General features: G+C 38.6%; 1 protein-coding gene across 1 annotated transcript; it reads right to left on the reverse strand.

Moving 5' to 3' along the window:
* Nucleotides 1–766: 766 nt before the first annotated feature.
* ZNF33B (zinc finger protein 33B) lies at nucleotides 767–16,468 on the reverse strand. Its single transcript, XM_023764699.1, is given in 7 exon segments — nucleotides 767–1,555; nucleotides 1,557–3,616; nucleotides 9,474–9,569; nucleotides 9,847–9,982; nucleotides 14,676–14,733; nucleotides 15,881–16,048; nucleotides 16,379–16,468. Coding segments are annotated over 5 exon segments (2,583 nt in total). The 5' UTR covers nucleotide 14,733; nucleotides 15,881–16,048; nucleotides 16,379–16,468; the 3' UTR covers nucleotides 767–1,321.
* Between the last annotated feature and the right edge of the window lie 2,194 nt (nucleotides 16,469–18,662).

Genomic DNA, 18,662 nt, shown 5'->3' on the forward strand with positions numbered 1-18,662 from the left:
TTCTCTCCTGGACCCTATCTTGAAGGGCAGCTAAATAGAGTGTTTGGACAAAATTTAGGCTGAAGGCTAGAGTATTCACACATGTGCAGTCAAGGGACCTTGTGGCTTGAGATGAACTGAATGAGAAAAGAAAGGGGCAATAAGACTAGGACCCCTAGACCCATGATGGCGAACCTATGACACGGGAACTCATTTTTTGGTTGATTTTTCTTTGTTAAATTGCATTTAAATAGATAAAATAAATATCAAAAATATAAATTTTTTTTTACTATGGTTACAAATATCAAAAAATTTCTATATGTGACACGGCACCAGAGTTAAGTTAGGGTTTTCCAAAAAGCTGACACACCGAGCTCAAAAGGTTCGCCATCACTGAACCTCCCAATGCACAGAATACATTTTATTTACCATTTTGTTATTTTTATTTATAACTTTTAAGTGGTTGACATTAGCTTTGCAGTCCTACTTTTAAACTATTGCTTCAGGCCCTACACACATGGGGATGCACCGGATGTAACTACTACTAAACTAGGAATGCCTATTTCCTATTCGCAATTATATTAAGTTCCATTATGCATTTTGAAACACATAGTTTTTATAATGTACCACTTATACATATATAAGTCCTGTGAACTCAAAATATGCTTCATGTATACATCTAATGCTATTGCCCTAATTATTTAATTTATCCCTGCTTTCTAAAAGTTTCATATTCAATGGTTGCCAGGATTTGGTTTGCAAAAGGGTATAATTGAAACAAGAGAACTTCTCGTGGTGAAATCTTTATTCCTTTGTAAACCTGATGAAATACTGATTTCAGATTTTTTATTTTGTAACCTGACTATGCTGATGATTATTCAAAATGATGAAATTTCATAGAACCACAAACACATATAGTGTATGTAAAGATGGGGGAAATATGAATATGATCTTTATCTGACAAAGAAGTAGGGTCGCTTCAATTACTTGAGAACAATATAGTTAGGTAGGATATAATCATTAGAAAAAGCTTGGTGAAAGGCACAGGAGAATTCTATATACTATTATTGCAACTTCTTGTGATTCTCTTTTTTCATTTTGCTATTTCTTTTTGTTTTGTCTTAAAGCTGTACATTGTACAATATAAATCTATAAATTACAGTTTATGACATTAAAACAAAAACACAATTATTAATACTACATTACATCTAAAGAAAATTTTCAAACTATATGTCTCAAATTGACAGATTTGTCCCCAATATAAATTTTGACATAACCTACTTTGAATTTTTGCTAAAAACTTTTACAAAATCAAAACATTTGTAGGGTTTTATACCAGTAGTTACTTGACATTCAATTGAATGTTACTTCTTAACAACACTGTCCTCCTTTTGTTGCAGTCTATTAGTTTGTCCCATATCATCACTTTGGAGTAAAATAAGGCTAGTTTGTGGATGAAGGTTACTTTATTCAGAATATCAACAGAACTTCCTCCACAGCATGAACTCTCTGAGTTGTAGTGGGTGCTGAATTGTGGCTCAACATTTCTAATATGCACTTCAATCATAAAATTTTCCTCCCATGTGTGTCCTCTGATGTACAATAAGGTTTGACTTCTGCGAGAAGTATTTTCCACACATGTTACATTTATAGGGCTTCTCCCCTGTGTGTGATCTCTGATGTTTAGCAAGGTCTGATTTACGGTAAAAAATTTTCCCACATTCATTACATTGACAAGCCTTCTCTCCTGTGTGAGCCCTGTGATGCACTGTGAGGGATGATTTGTGACTGAATGATTTTCCACATTCATTACATTTATAGGGTTTCTCCCCTGTGTGTTTTCTCTGATGTAAAATAAGTCCTGACTTCACACAGAAAGATTTGCCACATTCACTACATTTATAGGGCTTTTCATCTGTATGAGTTCTCTGGTGTACAATTAGAGCTGACTTATGACAGAAAGCCTTTCCACACTCACTACATTCATAGGGTTTCTCCCCTATGTGAATTCTCTGGTGCTGAGTGAGCTGTGATTTCTGACAGAAGGTTTTCCCACATTCACTGCATTCATATGGCTTCTCCCCTGTATGTGTTCTATTATGTTTTATTAGGTATGATTTATTGTAGAATATTTTTCCACATTCCTGACATTCATAGGGTTTCTCCCCTGTATGTGTTCTATAATGTTGAGAGAGGGTGGACTTATGGCTGAAGAATTTCCCACATTCGGGACATGCAAAGGGTTTCTCCCCTGTGTGAGTTCTCTGATGTACTGTAAGGTCAGACTTCAAGCAGAAGGTTTTTCCACATTTGTAACATTCATAAGGTTTCAACCCTGTATGAATTATCTGATGCCTGGTGAGGACAGACTTTTGGTAGAAAGCTTTGCCACATGTATCACATGCATAGGGTTTATCCCCTATGTGGGTTCTCTGATGTTGTGTAAGATGTGACTTCTGACAGAAAGATTTCCCACACTCAGGGCATTCAAAGGGTTTCTCACCTGTATGAGTTCGCCGGTGCACCGTGAGATGTGAATTCATACAGAAGAACTTCCCACATTCATAGCATTCATAGGGCTTCAGGCCTGTGTGTGTTCTCTGATGTTTAGTAAGGTCTGACTTCTGGTAAAAAGTTTTCCCACATGCATTACATTGATAGGGTTTCTTCCCTGTATGTGTTCTCTGGTGTAATGTGAGGGCTGACTTGTGGCTGAAGGCTTTCTCACATTCATTGCATTCATAGGGTTTCTCCCCAGTGTGTGACCTCTGATGTTTAGTGAGGTTTGACTTCTCCCAAAACTTTTTCCCACATTCATTACATTGAAAGCTTTTCTGTCCTGTATGTATCCTCTGATGTCGAGTGAGGTGTGACTTCATCCAGAAAGCTTTCCCACATTCATTACATTCAAAGTGTTTCTCTCCTTTATGAGTTTTCTGACGTTGTGAGAGGTCTAACTTCCTCCTGAAATTATTTCCATTTTCATTATAATCACAGTGTTTCGTATGTGACTCATGATGCTTTAAAAGTGTAGCATTCACATATAAGGATTTCCCACAAATACTAAATTCATAGTGATTTTCCTTTAAGGGCATTATCTGATGTAATAAGAAGGATGGGTTCTCACAGGATGTTCTTCCATATTCACAATCATTCCCATCTGTGATCTCTTTCTTGTGTATATTAAATAGTGCCTTTTCATAAAAGCTTTCTCGATATATGTTAAATTCAGAATTTTGCTGCAAAGTTTGAACCTTCTCATGTTGAACAGGGTCTTCATCATGACTGAAAATTTTCCTATTTTTAAAAAATTTACTTTTCTCTCTAGTATGAGTTTTTTCATATATAATATTGAATAGTAACTTTCTACAAGCATTAAATTCATCAGTCATCTTTCCTATATAGTTTTTCTTATTGATAATCAATTCTGAAATATAGTTGAAACTCATTCTACATGAGTCACATTGACAGAGTATTTTTCTGGAAGAAAAAGAATCTGTATCCAAGCTATATGGTTTTCGTATTACATGACTTCGTTCTTTAGTCAGTGTTTTGTTATTCATGAATACAACTTTCCAGACATGGTGAAACTGGTTTTCTTGGCTCATCTCTGTCATGTAATCAGGTTCCCAGATGGCTAGAAATAAGAAAAATTAATCTTACACATAAATATTAACACATTTCTTATGAATGTGACCTATATACAAATGCTTTATGTTGTAGCTAACTTTGATGTCCAGACTCCAGGGATGAAAATAATTGCAAGTACATATATTTTTCTATTTTGGAGGGTTTGGGTGAAGAAAAACAAAAAGAAAAGAAAAACTTGGAATAGTGGAAGCAGGGAGAGGAAACCAGCTATTAGAACACAGACATTTAGTTTCCAATGTCTGAGGAATAATAGCAACTGCTTAAATCTGAATCTCCTATGTATCCTCCAAAAGAACTATAAGGATTTATATAAGGAGAGCAATAAAATTACCTATAGTAATCCATGACTTTAGCATAACTAGGAGATACAGAACACTACTAAGTTCAGTCACCACCAAGTAAGGACATAAATATTCAAATACAGAAAATCTATGAAAAAAGTTAGCTGGAGACTATAGCAACCATGTAAAATAAGAGATAGAATTTAAACATAATTAAGTACAAATAAAATTACTCCCAGAAAGGAAAAGTCCCACTGTCAGTAGGAAAATGCTAAGATGATGTTTCAGTTCTGAGAGATAAGCTAAGACTACTGGGAAATCCAAAAGAAGGTACTTGTAGTAGATAGGAACTAAGGAGGCAAGAGGTGAACGAAGTGAGGAATAAAACTGTGAAAACAACAAAATTACCTTAGAAAATAGGACTTAAATTACAAGGAGCTTGTTATGGACAGAATTATGTCCTTCCAAATTCGTATGTTGAAGCCCTAATCCCAGATGTGATGGTATTTTAAGATAGGGCCTTTAGGATATAATTAAGATTAAATGATGTCATATGTGTGGAGCACTAATCAAATAGGAATGGTGTTCTTATTAGAAAAAGAAGAGACACCAGAGCTTGCTTGCTCTCCACACAAGTAGAGAGACAAGGCCTTTGCCAGTGGTATACTTTTTATATTCCTGTCCATTGCATTACCTGAAATTTCAGGTAGGATGTTAAAAGAGAGTGTTAAAACAGGACATCCATGCCTTGCTCCTTATATTGTGGAGAAAGCATCCAGTTTCTCTCTATTAAGTATGACATTAACATGTTTTTCATTAGGTTGAGGAAATCCCCCTCTATTCCTAGTTTGCTGAGTTTTTATCATGAATGGGTGTTGGATTTAGGCAAATGCTTCTTCTGCATCAATTACTATCATATTATTTTTCTCTCTATGGCCTGTTGATGGGGTGGATTATATTAGCTGATTTTTGAATGTTGAACCAACATTGCACACCTTGAATAAATCCTACTTGGCCATGGTATATAATTCTTTTTAGACAGTGTTGGATTCTATTTCAATTTTTGCATCTATGTGCACCTTATGTCACCATCTGCTTTTGAGATTAGGAAAATAATAACCTTAAAGAATAAGGAAGACAGAATACCCTAAGGAATCTACAAGAAAGCTAGTATAGCTAATATACAAATTCAGCAAAGTTTCAGGGTATAAAGTCAATGCCCCCAAATCAGTTGTGTTTCTATATCCCTGCAATGAGCAATAGGAAAGAAAATTAAGAAAGTGATACAATAAATAATAGCATCTTATTTAGCCTATGGTGCACTACACTGATTGGTTTTGTGAATGTTAACCAGCCTGCATACCTGGAATATATCCCACTTGGTCATGGTATATAATTTTTTTATACATGGCTAATTTCTATTTGCTAGTATTTTGTTAATGATTTTTGCTGGTAGATTTATGGGAGATATTGACCTCTTGTTTATTATTTTTGTACTACCTTTCTATGATTTCAGTATCAGAATAATAAACTTGTCAGGAAGTGTTCCATCACCTTCTGTTTTTCTACAAGACATTGTGTGAAATCATAATTAATTATTTAAATGTTTGGTAAAATCTCCAGTGATGATATTCCACATTTCTGTTCTCCTTTTTAATTGGAGCTTTTTATTTAAAATTTCTTTAGTTCAAATTATCTATGACAATATGGGCCATTCATAGAAGGTGTCATAGATAATTTGAACTAAAGAAATTTTGGGCCATATATAATTACGTACATTATCTTGATTAAGTTTTGATAGTTTGGGGTTTCTAAAAAATTGTTCCGTTTCTTCTAAATTGTCAAATTATGGCATAATTGTTGACAGTATTCACTTAACAGATGCAGAAATGATATTCCATTTCTTTCTTGATATTGGTGATTTGTCAATATTTGTTCATAATATTTTTGTCAATATTGCCAGAAGTTTATCAATTTTACTGTTTTTCTCCCCAAAGAACCAGATTTTTATTTCATTAGTTTTCTCTATTCTTTTCCTATTTTCAACTTCACTGATTTCTGCTCTTAATTTTTTAATTTTCTTCCTTCTGCTTGCTGTGGATTTACTTTACTCTTTTTCAGTTTCTTGAGGTAAATTTTAATTATGGGTTTGAAACCTTTCATCTTATCATTGGTTGCATTTTAGTACTATAAATTTCCCTATTAAAACTGATTTAGCTGCCTCCCACATATATTAATATGGTATGTTCTCATTCAGTGCTATGTATTTTTAATATTTCTTTTGAGCCCAAGCCAGTTGGTTAGAGCGCCAGCCCTCAGAATAAAGGTTCTCAGGTTTGATTCTAGTCAAGGGCACATACCTCAGTTGCAGGCTTGGTTCCGCCCCAGTTGGGGTGCATGCAGGAGGCAATCAATCGATGTGTCTCTCTCACATTGATGTTTCTCTCTCTGTGTCTCTCCCCCTCACTTCCACTCTCTCTAAAAATCAATTGAAAAAAATATCCTCAGGTGAGGATTTATATATATATATATATATATATATATATATATATATATATATATATATAGAGAGAGAGAGAGAGAGAGAGAGAGATATTTATATATATATAAAGAGAGAGAGAGAGAGAGAGAGAGAGAGAGAGAGAGGGAGCCTTATTCATTGATCCATGCATTATTTATAAATATCTTGTTTAATTTCCAAGTGTTTATTTTTCTCTTGCCTTTCTGTTACTGATTCTTAGTTGGATTTCATTATGGTCAGAGAACATAACTTACTCAGCAGAATTTCAATTCTTTTAAATTTATTGAGGTTTATTTATGCCTCTAGATGTTTTATCTTTCTGAATGTTCCATGGGCGCTTGAAAAGTATGTCTTTCCTGCTGTGGTTGGGCAGTGTTCTATAAATTAAGTTTTGATAGTTTGGGGTTTCTAAAGAATTGTTCCATTTCTTCTATCTCCTGGTGGTCTTGTTCAGTTTTTCTGTGTCTACTGTTGATCTAATGTCTAGAAGTTCTACCAACTTTTATCCACTTCAAATGAAATGTAAAACTTTAATTCAACTAAAATCCCTCCTCCTCCAACTTAAAATATAATTGTATTAAGTTCCTCAAGTCATATTATAAACTTTGTTCAAATGATTTCAGAAACTCATGAAAAGGAAACTGTCATATTTACCCTACTTTTGCCACTTCCAAAGTTCTTTCTTTACTGAAGTTACAAGCTTTCTTGTGTTATTTCCTTTCTATTTAGAAAACTTCCTCTAGCCACTTCTTTAAAAGTAGGTTCGCTAATAACATTTTCTCTTAGTTTTCTTTTGTATAATAATATCTTTAGTTTACCTCTTTAATGAATACATTTTCCAAGATAAAAAATTTGTTTGAAAGTGCTTTTTTTTTTTCCAGTAGTTGAAAAACAAAAAAAAAAAGTGCTATTTCCTTCTAGCCTCAATGGCTTCAGATAAGATATCCACTGTCATTCCCAAAGGTAATGTTATTTTCCAACGCCTACTTTCAAGATTTTTTTTCCTTTGGTTTTCAGAAATTAAATTATGATGTGCCTTTAATGGATTTTTCTTCTTGGAAGTTCAGATTCTTGAATGAGTAGTTTTATATATTTTGCCAAATTTGAGAAGTTTTCAGCCATTATTTATTTAAATACTTCAACACCACTCTCCTCTCCCCTTCTGTTACTCTGATGATACAAATGTTAGTTCTTTTATCACTGCCCCACCTTCCAAATACAGAGATAATCCAAACTCTTCTCATTACCTCAATGCCTTCCAATTTTGTCTAAGTAACCATAGTCACTCACAAGGAAAACTATAATGGTCCCCTAATGAGCTCTCTATGCCCTTACGCTCTTCCCAATATTTTCTCAACAGAGGTGAAAAAGATCTTACATAAATCAGATGTTGCTCATTTGCCAAAATCCACCAACAATTTAAGAATAAAATGGAAGTCTTTAATAAGGCTTATGAAACTTTCATCTTTTGAATCATAGCTACCTGAATCATCTCCTGCCCCTCCTTTGGTCAACCTCAAAGAACACCAAGTACATTCCTGCCCATGGGCTTACCAGTTACTAGTACCCCTGCTGAAAAGAGGTGGAATCCTCATGGCTCATAGAATCATTTCATTCAAATATTTGCCCTAATGGTGATCTCCTTAAGGTTTCCCCTAACTCAGTCTCTTTAACCCTGCTTTGATTTCTCTGAGCGATTTTACCCACAGAACATTTAATATATGCAAATATCTGTGTATGTGTTTAGCATTTTATTGTGATTAAAATATATTTAACATATAACACTGTGTAAATTTAAGGTCTACATATTATTTTGAAACACTTATATACTGTAATATGACTGCCATTGTACCAATAATTAGCACCTCTATCTAAGATAATTATTTCTATTTTTGGAGTTGAAATAATTAAGTTCTAGTCTATTAGCAAGTTGGATGATTATAAAAACAATATTATTCTCTCTATATAGATCTCTAGGGCTTATTTGCTACTCTTTACAAGTTCATACCCTTACACAACAATTGGCTTATCTCTGCACACACTATAATCTGCTAACACTATCTTACTTTTTGTTTTCAAAGTTTGGCTTTTTTAGATTCCACATATACCATATAGTACTTGTCTTCCTTTGACTTATTTAGCACAATAGCCTCAACATACATTCATGTTGTCACAAATAGCAGGATGTCCACAAACAGCTAAATATTTTAATGTGTGTGCACATGCATGTGCGTGTGTATGTGTGTGTGTACATATTTAGCTTACATCCATTCTTCTTTATCCATTCAACCACTGATGGGCACTCAGGTTGTTTCTGTATTTGGATATTGTGAATAATGCTGCAATAAATGTGGTAGTGCATTTATCTCTTCAATATCCTATTTTCATTTCCTTTGTGTACATACCCAGAAGTTGACTTGCTGGATCATAGAGCAAATCTATTTTTAATTTTTTAGGAACCTCCACACTGTTTTCCATAGTGGCTGAACCAATTCCATTCCCTCCAACAGTGCACAAGAAGTCCCTTTTCTACACATTCTTGCAAACACTTGCTACCTCTTGTCTTCTAGATGGTAGCCATTCCAACAGGTGTGATATGATATCTCACTGTGGTTGTGATTTGCATTGCCTTGATGGTTAATGATGGTGAGCATCTCTTCGTATACCTGTGGCCATTAGCGATACTTTTATTTATTTATTTTTTATATTTTTATTAATTTCAGAGAGGAAGGAAGAGAGAGAGAGAGAGAGAGAGAGAGAGAGAGAGAGAGAGAGAGATCAATGATGAGAGAGAATCATTGATCAGGCTGCCTCCTGCATGCCCCCTACTGGGGATCAAGCCCACAAACCAGGCATGTGCCCTTGACCAGAATCGAACCCTGGACCCTTCAGTCCACAGGCTGATGCTCTATCTACTAAACCAAACCAGCTAGGGCAAGAAGTATTCTTGAAAAAACATTTCAAAACTGTCAACCTCTAGATTAACCAAAGGAAAATAACAAATCCCTTGATGTTCATCTGTACAGTACACACTAACTCACCTGGGAGTCTCTGGCTTGGGAATTCTTCCTCCAATATCCATGGCTCCTCTCCTTTCTCCAACCTGAAGATCACTTCTGGTTTGGTGACACAATACCCTGTCAAAGTGAAATAATTTAGGACTTGGACCTGGAAGCCTAGACGTCAGGGACTCTAAAAGAGGAGGAAGCTTCCGGAGCTGATCAATGAAGGTGCCACTGAACATTTTATTGAAGAGGTAAACACAAATATCTTCCTGGTGCCCAAAAGTGGTCAATCAACACTGATTCCTAAATTCAATCTTAACTACCGTTAAACTCTGTAGACTATCTCTATGCTTCATGATTGGAAGGATTTTGAAATGCCATTCAGAATGACCTAGTAAACAGACCTTACCCACTGAGACAAGGTTGCTGTAGTTCTCCAGCATCACATCTCTGTACAGGGACCTCTGAGTGGGGTCCAGATGCTGCCACTCCTCCTGGGTGAAGCCCACAGTCACATCCTTAAATGACACTGATGCCTGGAATTTCTGATCAATGTGAAATGTTCAGAATTAGGTGACATGGAAAAAGATGTATCAACTAATCCTTACCATGATTCCTGTTCAGAGATGAGCAAAATGGTTTACAGAACATTCCCAGTCAGGGCACATACCTGGGTTGCGTGTTTTATCCCTAGTCGGGAAGTGTAGGGAAGGCAACCAATCGATATTTCTCTTTCACATTGATGTTTCTCTCTCTCTCTCTCTCTTCCTAACTCTAAGCATGTCCTCAAGTGAGGATTTTAAAAAATAATAAAATTAGGTCCTTTCATCACATCTATTGAAAAAATTCCAGATGGATTATGGTACTAAATATTGAAACAAATTTGGAAATTTTAGACAACATACTGAAAAATTGCTTTAGGCACATGGGGTAAGGAAAATAAGAATAAAAAAACAGAAGACACAAAGGGTTGTATCAAAATATAAATATACCATTAAGTTAAAAGAAAAATATCATACTGAGAAAAGACAATTCCTACAAAACTCAGTAGAAAACCTGAAAAGCCATAAATGTATGAAAGCTTCACAACTTCAATCAGACACATAAAAATTAAACAGTGACATTTTTCATATATTAGTGTAGAAATAATTTTTTATATCTGGAGAGGAAGGAGGAATAGTCTTCTAATTAATAGTAATATACCTAGAAAAATTAGAAATCCTCAAATTCTACAACTTAAAAATATTAATCATAAGACTCTAGAGCAGTGACTCTCAAACTTAGTAGGTGTCAGCATCCTATGGATGCCTTATTAAAACATGACTGCTGATGCCCTAGCTGGTTTGGCTCAGTGGATGGAGTGTCGGCCTGCAGACTGAAGGGTCCTGAGTTTGGTTCCAGTCAAGGGTACATGCCCAGGTTGCAGGCTCGATCCCCAGTGGAGGGTGTGCCGGAGGCAGTCGATCAATTATTGTCTCTCATCACTGATGTTTCTATCTCTCTCTTCCTCTCTCTTCCTCTCTGAAATCAATAAAAATATATTTTAAAAAAACAACAACAACAACATGACTGCTGGGCCTCATCCCAGAATTTCTCTTCCATGAGGCTTGGAATGGAGCATTAGAATCTGCATTTCAAACAGGTTTCCAGATTATGCTGCTGCTTCTGGCCAAAGAACCTCACTTGAGAAGCACTGCTCTAGAGTCGGGAGATACATTTGCTTTTGTGCCGAGACAATGAAAAGGATGTTCACAGCAACATCGTTTATATTACTGAACAACAGAAATTCCTTAAGTGTCTACCAATAAAATAGAGTATTTAGGATACAGTGTTGCCATCCAATGGTGAGTTGGGGAAAAATATGTATCATATATCCATTAAGATAATTCATATATTTAAAAGCACCCACCCTAGCCAGTTTGGCTCAGCAGATAGAGCATAGGGCTGTGGATTAAAGGGACCCAGGTCAGGCCCGATCTCCAGTAGAAATAAATAGGGGGCATGCAGGAGGCAGCCAATCAATGATTCTCTCTCATCATTGATGTTTCTATCTCTCTCTCTCTCTCCCTTTCTCTCTGAAATCAATAAAAATATATATTTTTTAAAAGCGCCCAAAACAATAAACTGTATTGTTCAACTATCTACATATTTCTTCAATGAGATATAGAGATAAAATGGGAAGACTAGTGACAAGGATGAAAACTTAGAACTAAAGTAGGGACACGGTGAGGAAGACTCCAAAAGAGGGCCATCAGAAGAGCTGTATAAGAAGACAAAAGAGGAGAAACCAAGATGGCAGCATAGGTAAACACCGGAGATTGCTGCCTCACACAACCACTTCAAAAATACAACTAAAAGACAGAACGGGCATCATCCATAACCACAGGAAGGCTGACTGAATGGAAATACTACAACTAGAAGGAAAGAGAAAAGCATACCGGGACTCAGAGGAGCTGCGGTGCGGAAGTTAAGTGCACAGGTATGGAGGCGGACGCGGAAAAGGCTGGCGGCTGAGGACACGGTTGGCTTTTTCAATCGGGAGGGAGTCTCAAGCTCCCGACTCCTCTGAACTCCAGCTCCGGGCGAGTCTTTGGGGACCCTGACTGATATGGGGAGAAACTGGACTGTCTGGCATCGTTCGCATCTCTAGGGCAGCCTTCTCTCAGAGGTGCTTGCAGCGATTACCCGGACACTGAGACTCGGGGCCTCTTAGGGCTGGACTGACCATCAGCCATAGCTGTTTGCTCCGCCCTATTGATCCCCTGGGACCCGCCCCGCCCAAGCTGTGCACGGAGGCTTTTGCAATCTGAAAATTACCTAACAAACTTGCAGCTGGCCCAAGGCCCCAAGGCAACTTGCATTCCTTCACAGCTGAGCTCCTGCTGAGTAGCCTCAGGCAAAGGCTAGATTAGCACCTCCTGAAAGATCCAGGAGCCAGTATACCCGGTGGTCAGAGTGGTACCATCCAGATTGCAACCCCTCGGACCCATAAGGGACACACTCAGGGGGCAGACTCAGTGAGCACCAAAGCCCCACTGAAGCAAGTCTTGCCCCAGAAGGGTGTCTCCAGCACAGAAGTTCTCCCACTGCAGACACAGCTGATTCTCACAGCCAATTGGCCTGGAGGTCAATTCCTCCCAGTGATACCTACAACAATCAAGGCTTAACTACAACAAGACTGTGCACCCAGCCCACAAGGGGGTGCACCAAGAGTGTCCACCTCAGGTCATTGGGGAGGCTGAGCCACTGGGCCCTATAGGACACCTAGCACAGAAAGCCACTCCATCAACACAGGGAAGCACAAAAAATGCAGAGACAAAGAAATAGGACACAAATGACAGAAATGGAGGAAAGCAAACGACTGGATATAGAGTTCAAAACCACACTTTTAAGGTTTTTCAAGAACTTTCTAGAAGCCGCCGATAAATTTAGTAAGACCCTCGATAAATGTAGTGAGATCCTCAAGAAATCTAGTCAGACCCTCGATGTTATGATAAAGGACCAACTGGAAATTAAGCATACACTGACTGAAATGGAGGATATTATACAGACTCCCAACAGCAGACTAGAGGATCGCAAGAATCAAGTCAAAGATTTGAAATACGAAGAAGCAAAAAACACCCAACCGGAAAAGCAAAATGAAAAAAGAATCCAAAAATACAAAGATAGTGTAAGGAGCCTCTGGGACAGCTTCAAGCATACCAACATCTGAATTATAGGGGTGCCAGAAGAAGAGAGAGAGCAAGATATTGAAAACCTATTTGAAGAAATAATGACAGAAAACTTCCCCTACCTGATGAAAGAAATAGACTTACAAGTCCAGGAAGCACAGAGAACCCCAAACAAAATGAATCCAAAGAGGACCACACCAAGACACATCATAATTAAAATGTCAAGAGCAAAAGACAAAGAAAGAATCTTAAAAGCAGCAAGAGAAAAACAGTCAGTTACCTACAAGGGAGTACCCATACGACTGTCAGCTGATTTCTCAACAGAAACTTTGCAGGCCAGAAGGGAGTGGCAAGAAATATTCAAAGTGATGAATGCCAAGAACCTACAACCAAGATTACTCTATCCAGCAAAGCTATCATTCAGAATTGAAGGTCAGATAAAGAGCTTCACAGATAAGAAAAGGCTAAAGGAGTTCATCACCACCAAACCAGTATTATATGAAATGCTGAAAGGTATCCTTTAAGAAGAGGAAGAAGAAGAAGAAAAAGGTAAAGATACAAATTATGAACAACAAATACACATCTATCAACAAGTGAATCTAAAAATCAAGTGAATAATCTGATGAACAGAATGAACTGGTGATTATAATAGAATCAGGGGCATAGAAAGGGAGTGGGCTGACTATTCTCGGGGGGGAAAGGGGTGAGGAGGATGCGGGAAGAGACTGGACAAAAAATCGTGCACCTATGGATGAGGACAGTGGGTGGGGAGTGAGGGTGGAGGGTGGGGTGGGAACTGGGTGGAGGGGAGTTATGGGGGGAAAAAAGAGGAACAAATGTAATAATCTGAACAATAAAGATTTAATTTAAAAAAAAGAAGAAGAAGACAAAGGAGACTTCCCAAGAGAAAGTAGTCAGTAGGGTAATGTAGCTTTTGTTCAAGATAGATAACTGCAATTAAGTCACTGGTGACCTTTACCTGGGTAGGTTCTAAATAGTGGAGGGGAAGAGCCAAGGCAGAATGCTATGGGATAAAATCTGACTGCGAACCCCAGAAACATTTACTAGAGAACTTAACTTTTAACCATTTGCTGCACGCCTTGTATACACAGCCTAGCTAAATAAAATAGTTATGGAGAGTTTTCGCAATAGGCATGCAGGCCATTCATTCCTCTAAACACACTAGGTTTTATGCTAGGAACAAACAAGGCCATCATAAAACTGACTGCTTAAACCACCTCTTGGACACATTTGCTTCCAGTGAGGAACAGTTTGAGGCACTCATTGGGTCTTGAACAGAATCTGTCTGTATCCAAGTGTCTCCCTTTCTACCATGGTTATCAGAAACATCAGAGACATACTTGCAAGTCAACCTGGAAACTCTAATATATATTAACAATCAGTATAAATCTACAGGCCAGTGGTGGCCCTGGTAGGGATCTGTTACCTTACCTTTTCAGTGAAGTTTGACTTTTATCTATTCCTAATTTCCCATCTTAACATATGGACTCTTAGAAATTACACAAAGTCTATTGTAAAATAAAGTGGAGACAAACAAACAACTTACCTGGGATTTGTTCATTTTCTGGTGTTCTTGCAAAAGTGTAGGCAACTTTGAAGACATGCTGGGTTACAAGCAGAAGAATGAAGTCATGAAAGATCTGGCCTGCCAGCAGCTCCTGACTTCTCCTGCCCTGGGAAGCCCCCGCCCCCCCCCAGTAGACAGGAGGAATGTCAATATCCCTTTGACCCGCAGAAGGTAGAGGGAAATGGTGAAAGACAACCTATCTGACTCTAATATAATCATACTAGTGACCTGGTGCACAGATTCATGCACATTGAAAGGAAATTAATTAGAAGGTGGCCGGCAGGGTGGGACTAGGCGAGATGGACCGGACACGCCCTGGAGCCAACCTCCCTGCAGTCCCTCCCTGGTGCCTGAAGAGTAAGCAGGGTCCCTCCAGCAGGTGGGGTCCCTCAGCCTGGCCTGCGGGGATCAGAAATCAGGCCGAAACCAGCTCTCCGACATCCACGAGGGGTCCCGGAGTGCAAGAGGGCACTATGCAAAGTTGCTGTCATATAGGGTGTGGAACGCAAATGCAAGTGTGCAATAAACCAGATTCGGGCCAACAGTGCCCCAGCAACAGCATAACCCACAGCCAAAGGTGGAATTGCATGGCCCTGTGAGGAATCAGGCTCCCTCCACTCTGGTCTCGGGTGCGTCACTCTAAACTGCCACTGCCAAGTCACTGAAGCTCGGCACCTACTGTGTTGAGTGTCTGCCCCCTGGTGGTCAGTGCACGTCATAGCGACTGGCCAGACACTTAGCATGTTAGCCTTTTATATATAGAGATATATTGCTTTGGGGCATAAAATGTTTAGTGGGTTAATATAAATATTTGCTTCCTATGGATTTTTTAATAGTTTAAGTATCCATTGATGTTCACAAAAAATTTAAATGACAAACCTGATTGAAACAAAAAACACACCTAATGAAGGAACATTAACCCTTCACCAAACCTGTGGTGAAGAATACTGAGGGATAAGCTGTTTATCAATGTCCCTACTACCATTACTAAATTCTTTAGATAGTGACTCCTAAGATTATAAAAAGCAGTGCTTTAAGGAAAGGTCTATGTTTTAATTTATCTTTGTTGTCATTTCTCAAAAGGATCTTTTATACAAAACTTCTACTTGTGTGGAAAAGAGACAGGAGCTCTGGCCTTTAGTCTTCACCACTAACAAAGCTGTCCTCCTGAATGAGTCACTAACCTTCGGAAGAAAAATGAGGCACAAAGAGCTAATCCTTGAAACTTCTTCCTGGATGCTACTGCAAGTCCGGGCAGAGCCACAGCATCTACCAAGACGCAGGGATGGGCATGGCTGGCAGCACCGCAGACCCAGAACGGTACCGGGAGACCAAGGAGCCTGTCCGTCCGTCTGGAGAGGAACAGCGGAGTAAGCGGCGACAGACAGCGCGGGAGCCTTTCCCCGCAGACCCAGCTCCCCAAGGAGCACGTCTCGCACACGCACACCCTCCTCCCGCAGCACCGCGCCTCCCCACCGACCAGATGCACCCCCACGCCCTCCTGTGGCCGCAGAACCGTCCTCCCCGCCCCCTCTCCCCGCTCGGTGCAGAGGCGGGTCACGTGGGGGGGGGGTCCAGTTCTGGGTCCGAAAGAGACGCCCGTCCCGCCGCCCAGGGGCCCACAGAGCGCCTCCCAGGGGCCGCGCGAGGCCCCCGTCCTCGCCCAAGCCTCCCGCGCTCACCCGCGGCTCCCTCCTCAGGTGACACTGGCCCGGGAGATCGCACAGACTCGGGGACCCCAGGACCGCCTCCTAAGCGAAGCCAGAGACAAACAGAAGCAGCAGAAGGCGAGAGTGCAGAGGAGAAGGCGGTCCTGGGCATGCGCAGAAGACCCGCGCGTGGAGCCTGCCTGCCCTCCCTCCAGGATGCGCTGCCAGCCTTTCGGGGTTGGCGGGGAGGCGCAACCTCAGCTGGGGAAGGTTGGGGAGGTCTGAGATAGTTCCCTGTTCCGTCCTGGGCTCCCCGGAAAGTTCTGGACACCAGCTGAGTTCTTTGTGCAGCCAGAGTGCAACTCAGACACAAAGCCGTCAAGGAGAGGCAACCTGCATGTCAATTTCACTTTTTCAAATACAGTGGGGCCTTGACTTACTAGTTTAATTCGGTCCGAGACCGAGCTCCTTAAGGAGCTCGTTAAGGAGCTCGTTAACTCAAATTACTCTATCAACTCAATGCAAAAAATCGGCAGAGAGACAGCTGGTATCTCAAAAAACTCGTTAGTTGGGACACTCGTAAGTACTGGGAGATAGATCCCAGTAATACAGTAGAAGAATCAAATCCAACCCCATCACCGATTGCAGGGCGCGGGGGAGAGTGTGTGTGTGTGTGTGTGTGTGTGTGTGTGTGTGTTTGGGGGGGGGGAGGAGGGAGGACGTGGCAAGAAAGCTAGTCCATCAAAATCATGTAAGCAATAAACGAAAATTGTAGGTAAATCAGGAAAGAGACACAATCCAAAAGAAAATAAATATATTTATTCATTTATATAAACATATTCTTTCCTCTGTGACAAAGTTACTTGAAAAATAGATATACCCTTTCATAGATCAATATTCTCTGGCAAAAATTACAATAATAATCTCAACAAATGTATGTACTTTTTTCTCTTTGATTTTTAATATATTGTGTACTATACAAAAGCATTCTTAACTTCATCTGAAATAAATAAAAATTTAAATTAACAGCCAGGGAATATTTTTAAAAGAAGAAAAATGCTTAAGAAATACCAATATGGATAAATTACTCTATTATTCAAAATAGTTCGGCATCTGCTTAATGGAAATACTACGGCCTAGATTGTTTTTAAAAATCTAGTGTAATAAATAAATGTAGCATTTCAAAACAATGAAAGAAAGAATGGAGTATTCCAAACAGCAAGTCACCCCCAATAATTTGGAATAAAGGTTATATACATAAATTATATGTGATGGAATTCATGTGGATTCAAGATCTGAAATGTTTAAACCACTAAGCTAAAAAAAAATACAGAAAATGAGATCAAGAAGTTGTGACACCAAAGATAGAAACCATAAATGTAATATCTGATACATTTTATTATAGAAAAATAACTCAATTCTAATTTTAAAATGTTAAAAACAAGTAAACCAAAAAAATTACATTTTTACTATTTGAAAGAAAATATATATTAATTAAATAAGGATATCTTTAAACCAATAGAAAGAAAAACTTAAAATGGGCTATAGAACTGACCAGTAATAGCCCTGGCTGGGTGCTCAGTCATTTGGAGCATTGTCCCATACACCAAAAAGGTATGAGTTCAGTTCCAATCAGGGCACATATCTAGGTTGTGGGTTTCATTCTCCAATGGGAGGCAATCTCAATGATTCTCATATAGATGTTTCTCTCTCCCTTCCTCTCTCTCTAAAAGTTAATTTACCAAAAAAATCCTTGGGTGAGGATTAAAAAAAAAAAGAACTACCAGTAATGAAATTAAAAAGAAAATGCAACTGAATATTTTTATTTAAAAAGTCCATTATGATAATTAAAAGATGCAAATGTTTAAGTAAAAACATATGATATCATTTATTGAGATTAAAAATGTTAATTTATATACACCAAAGTTCACTCTATTTGATGCAGTTTTATATGTTTTGACAAATGCATAGATCTGTGTTACCACCACCACAGTCAATAAAACTGATTTCATCACTGCCCAAGAATTTATTTCATGCTACTCTTTTGAAGTCAAACTCTTACACTCTTAACTTCTGGCAGCCACTATGTATTCTTCATGCCAATAAATTTTCCCCTTTTCTAGAAAGTCATGTGTATGGAATCGTACAGTACGTAATCTTATGAATCTTGTATCTTTTACTTAGCACAATGCATTTGAGATTCATCTGTGTTGTTTCATGTACCAATAAACTTGGGTTTTGTTTGTTTGTTTAATCCTCATTCAAGAATATGTTTATTGATTTTAGAGGGAAGAAAGAAGAGAGAGAAAGAAACATC

Source organism: Myotis lucifugus, unplaced genomic scaffold (assembly GCF_000147115.1).
Source record: "Myotis lucifugus unplaced genomic scaffold, Myoluc2.0 scaffold_343, whole genome shotgun sequence".
NCBI classification, from domain to species: domain Eukaryota; kingdom Metazoa; phylum Chordata; class Mammalia; order Chiroptera; family Vespertilionidae; genus Myotis; species Myotis lucifugus.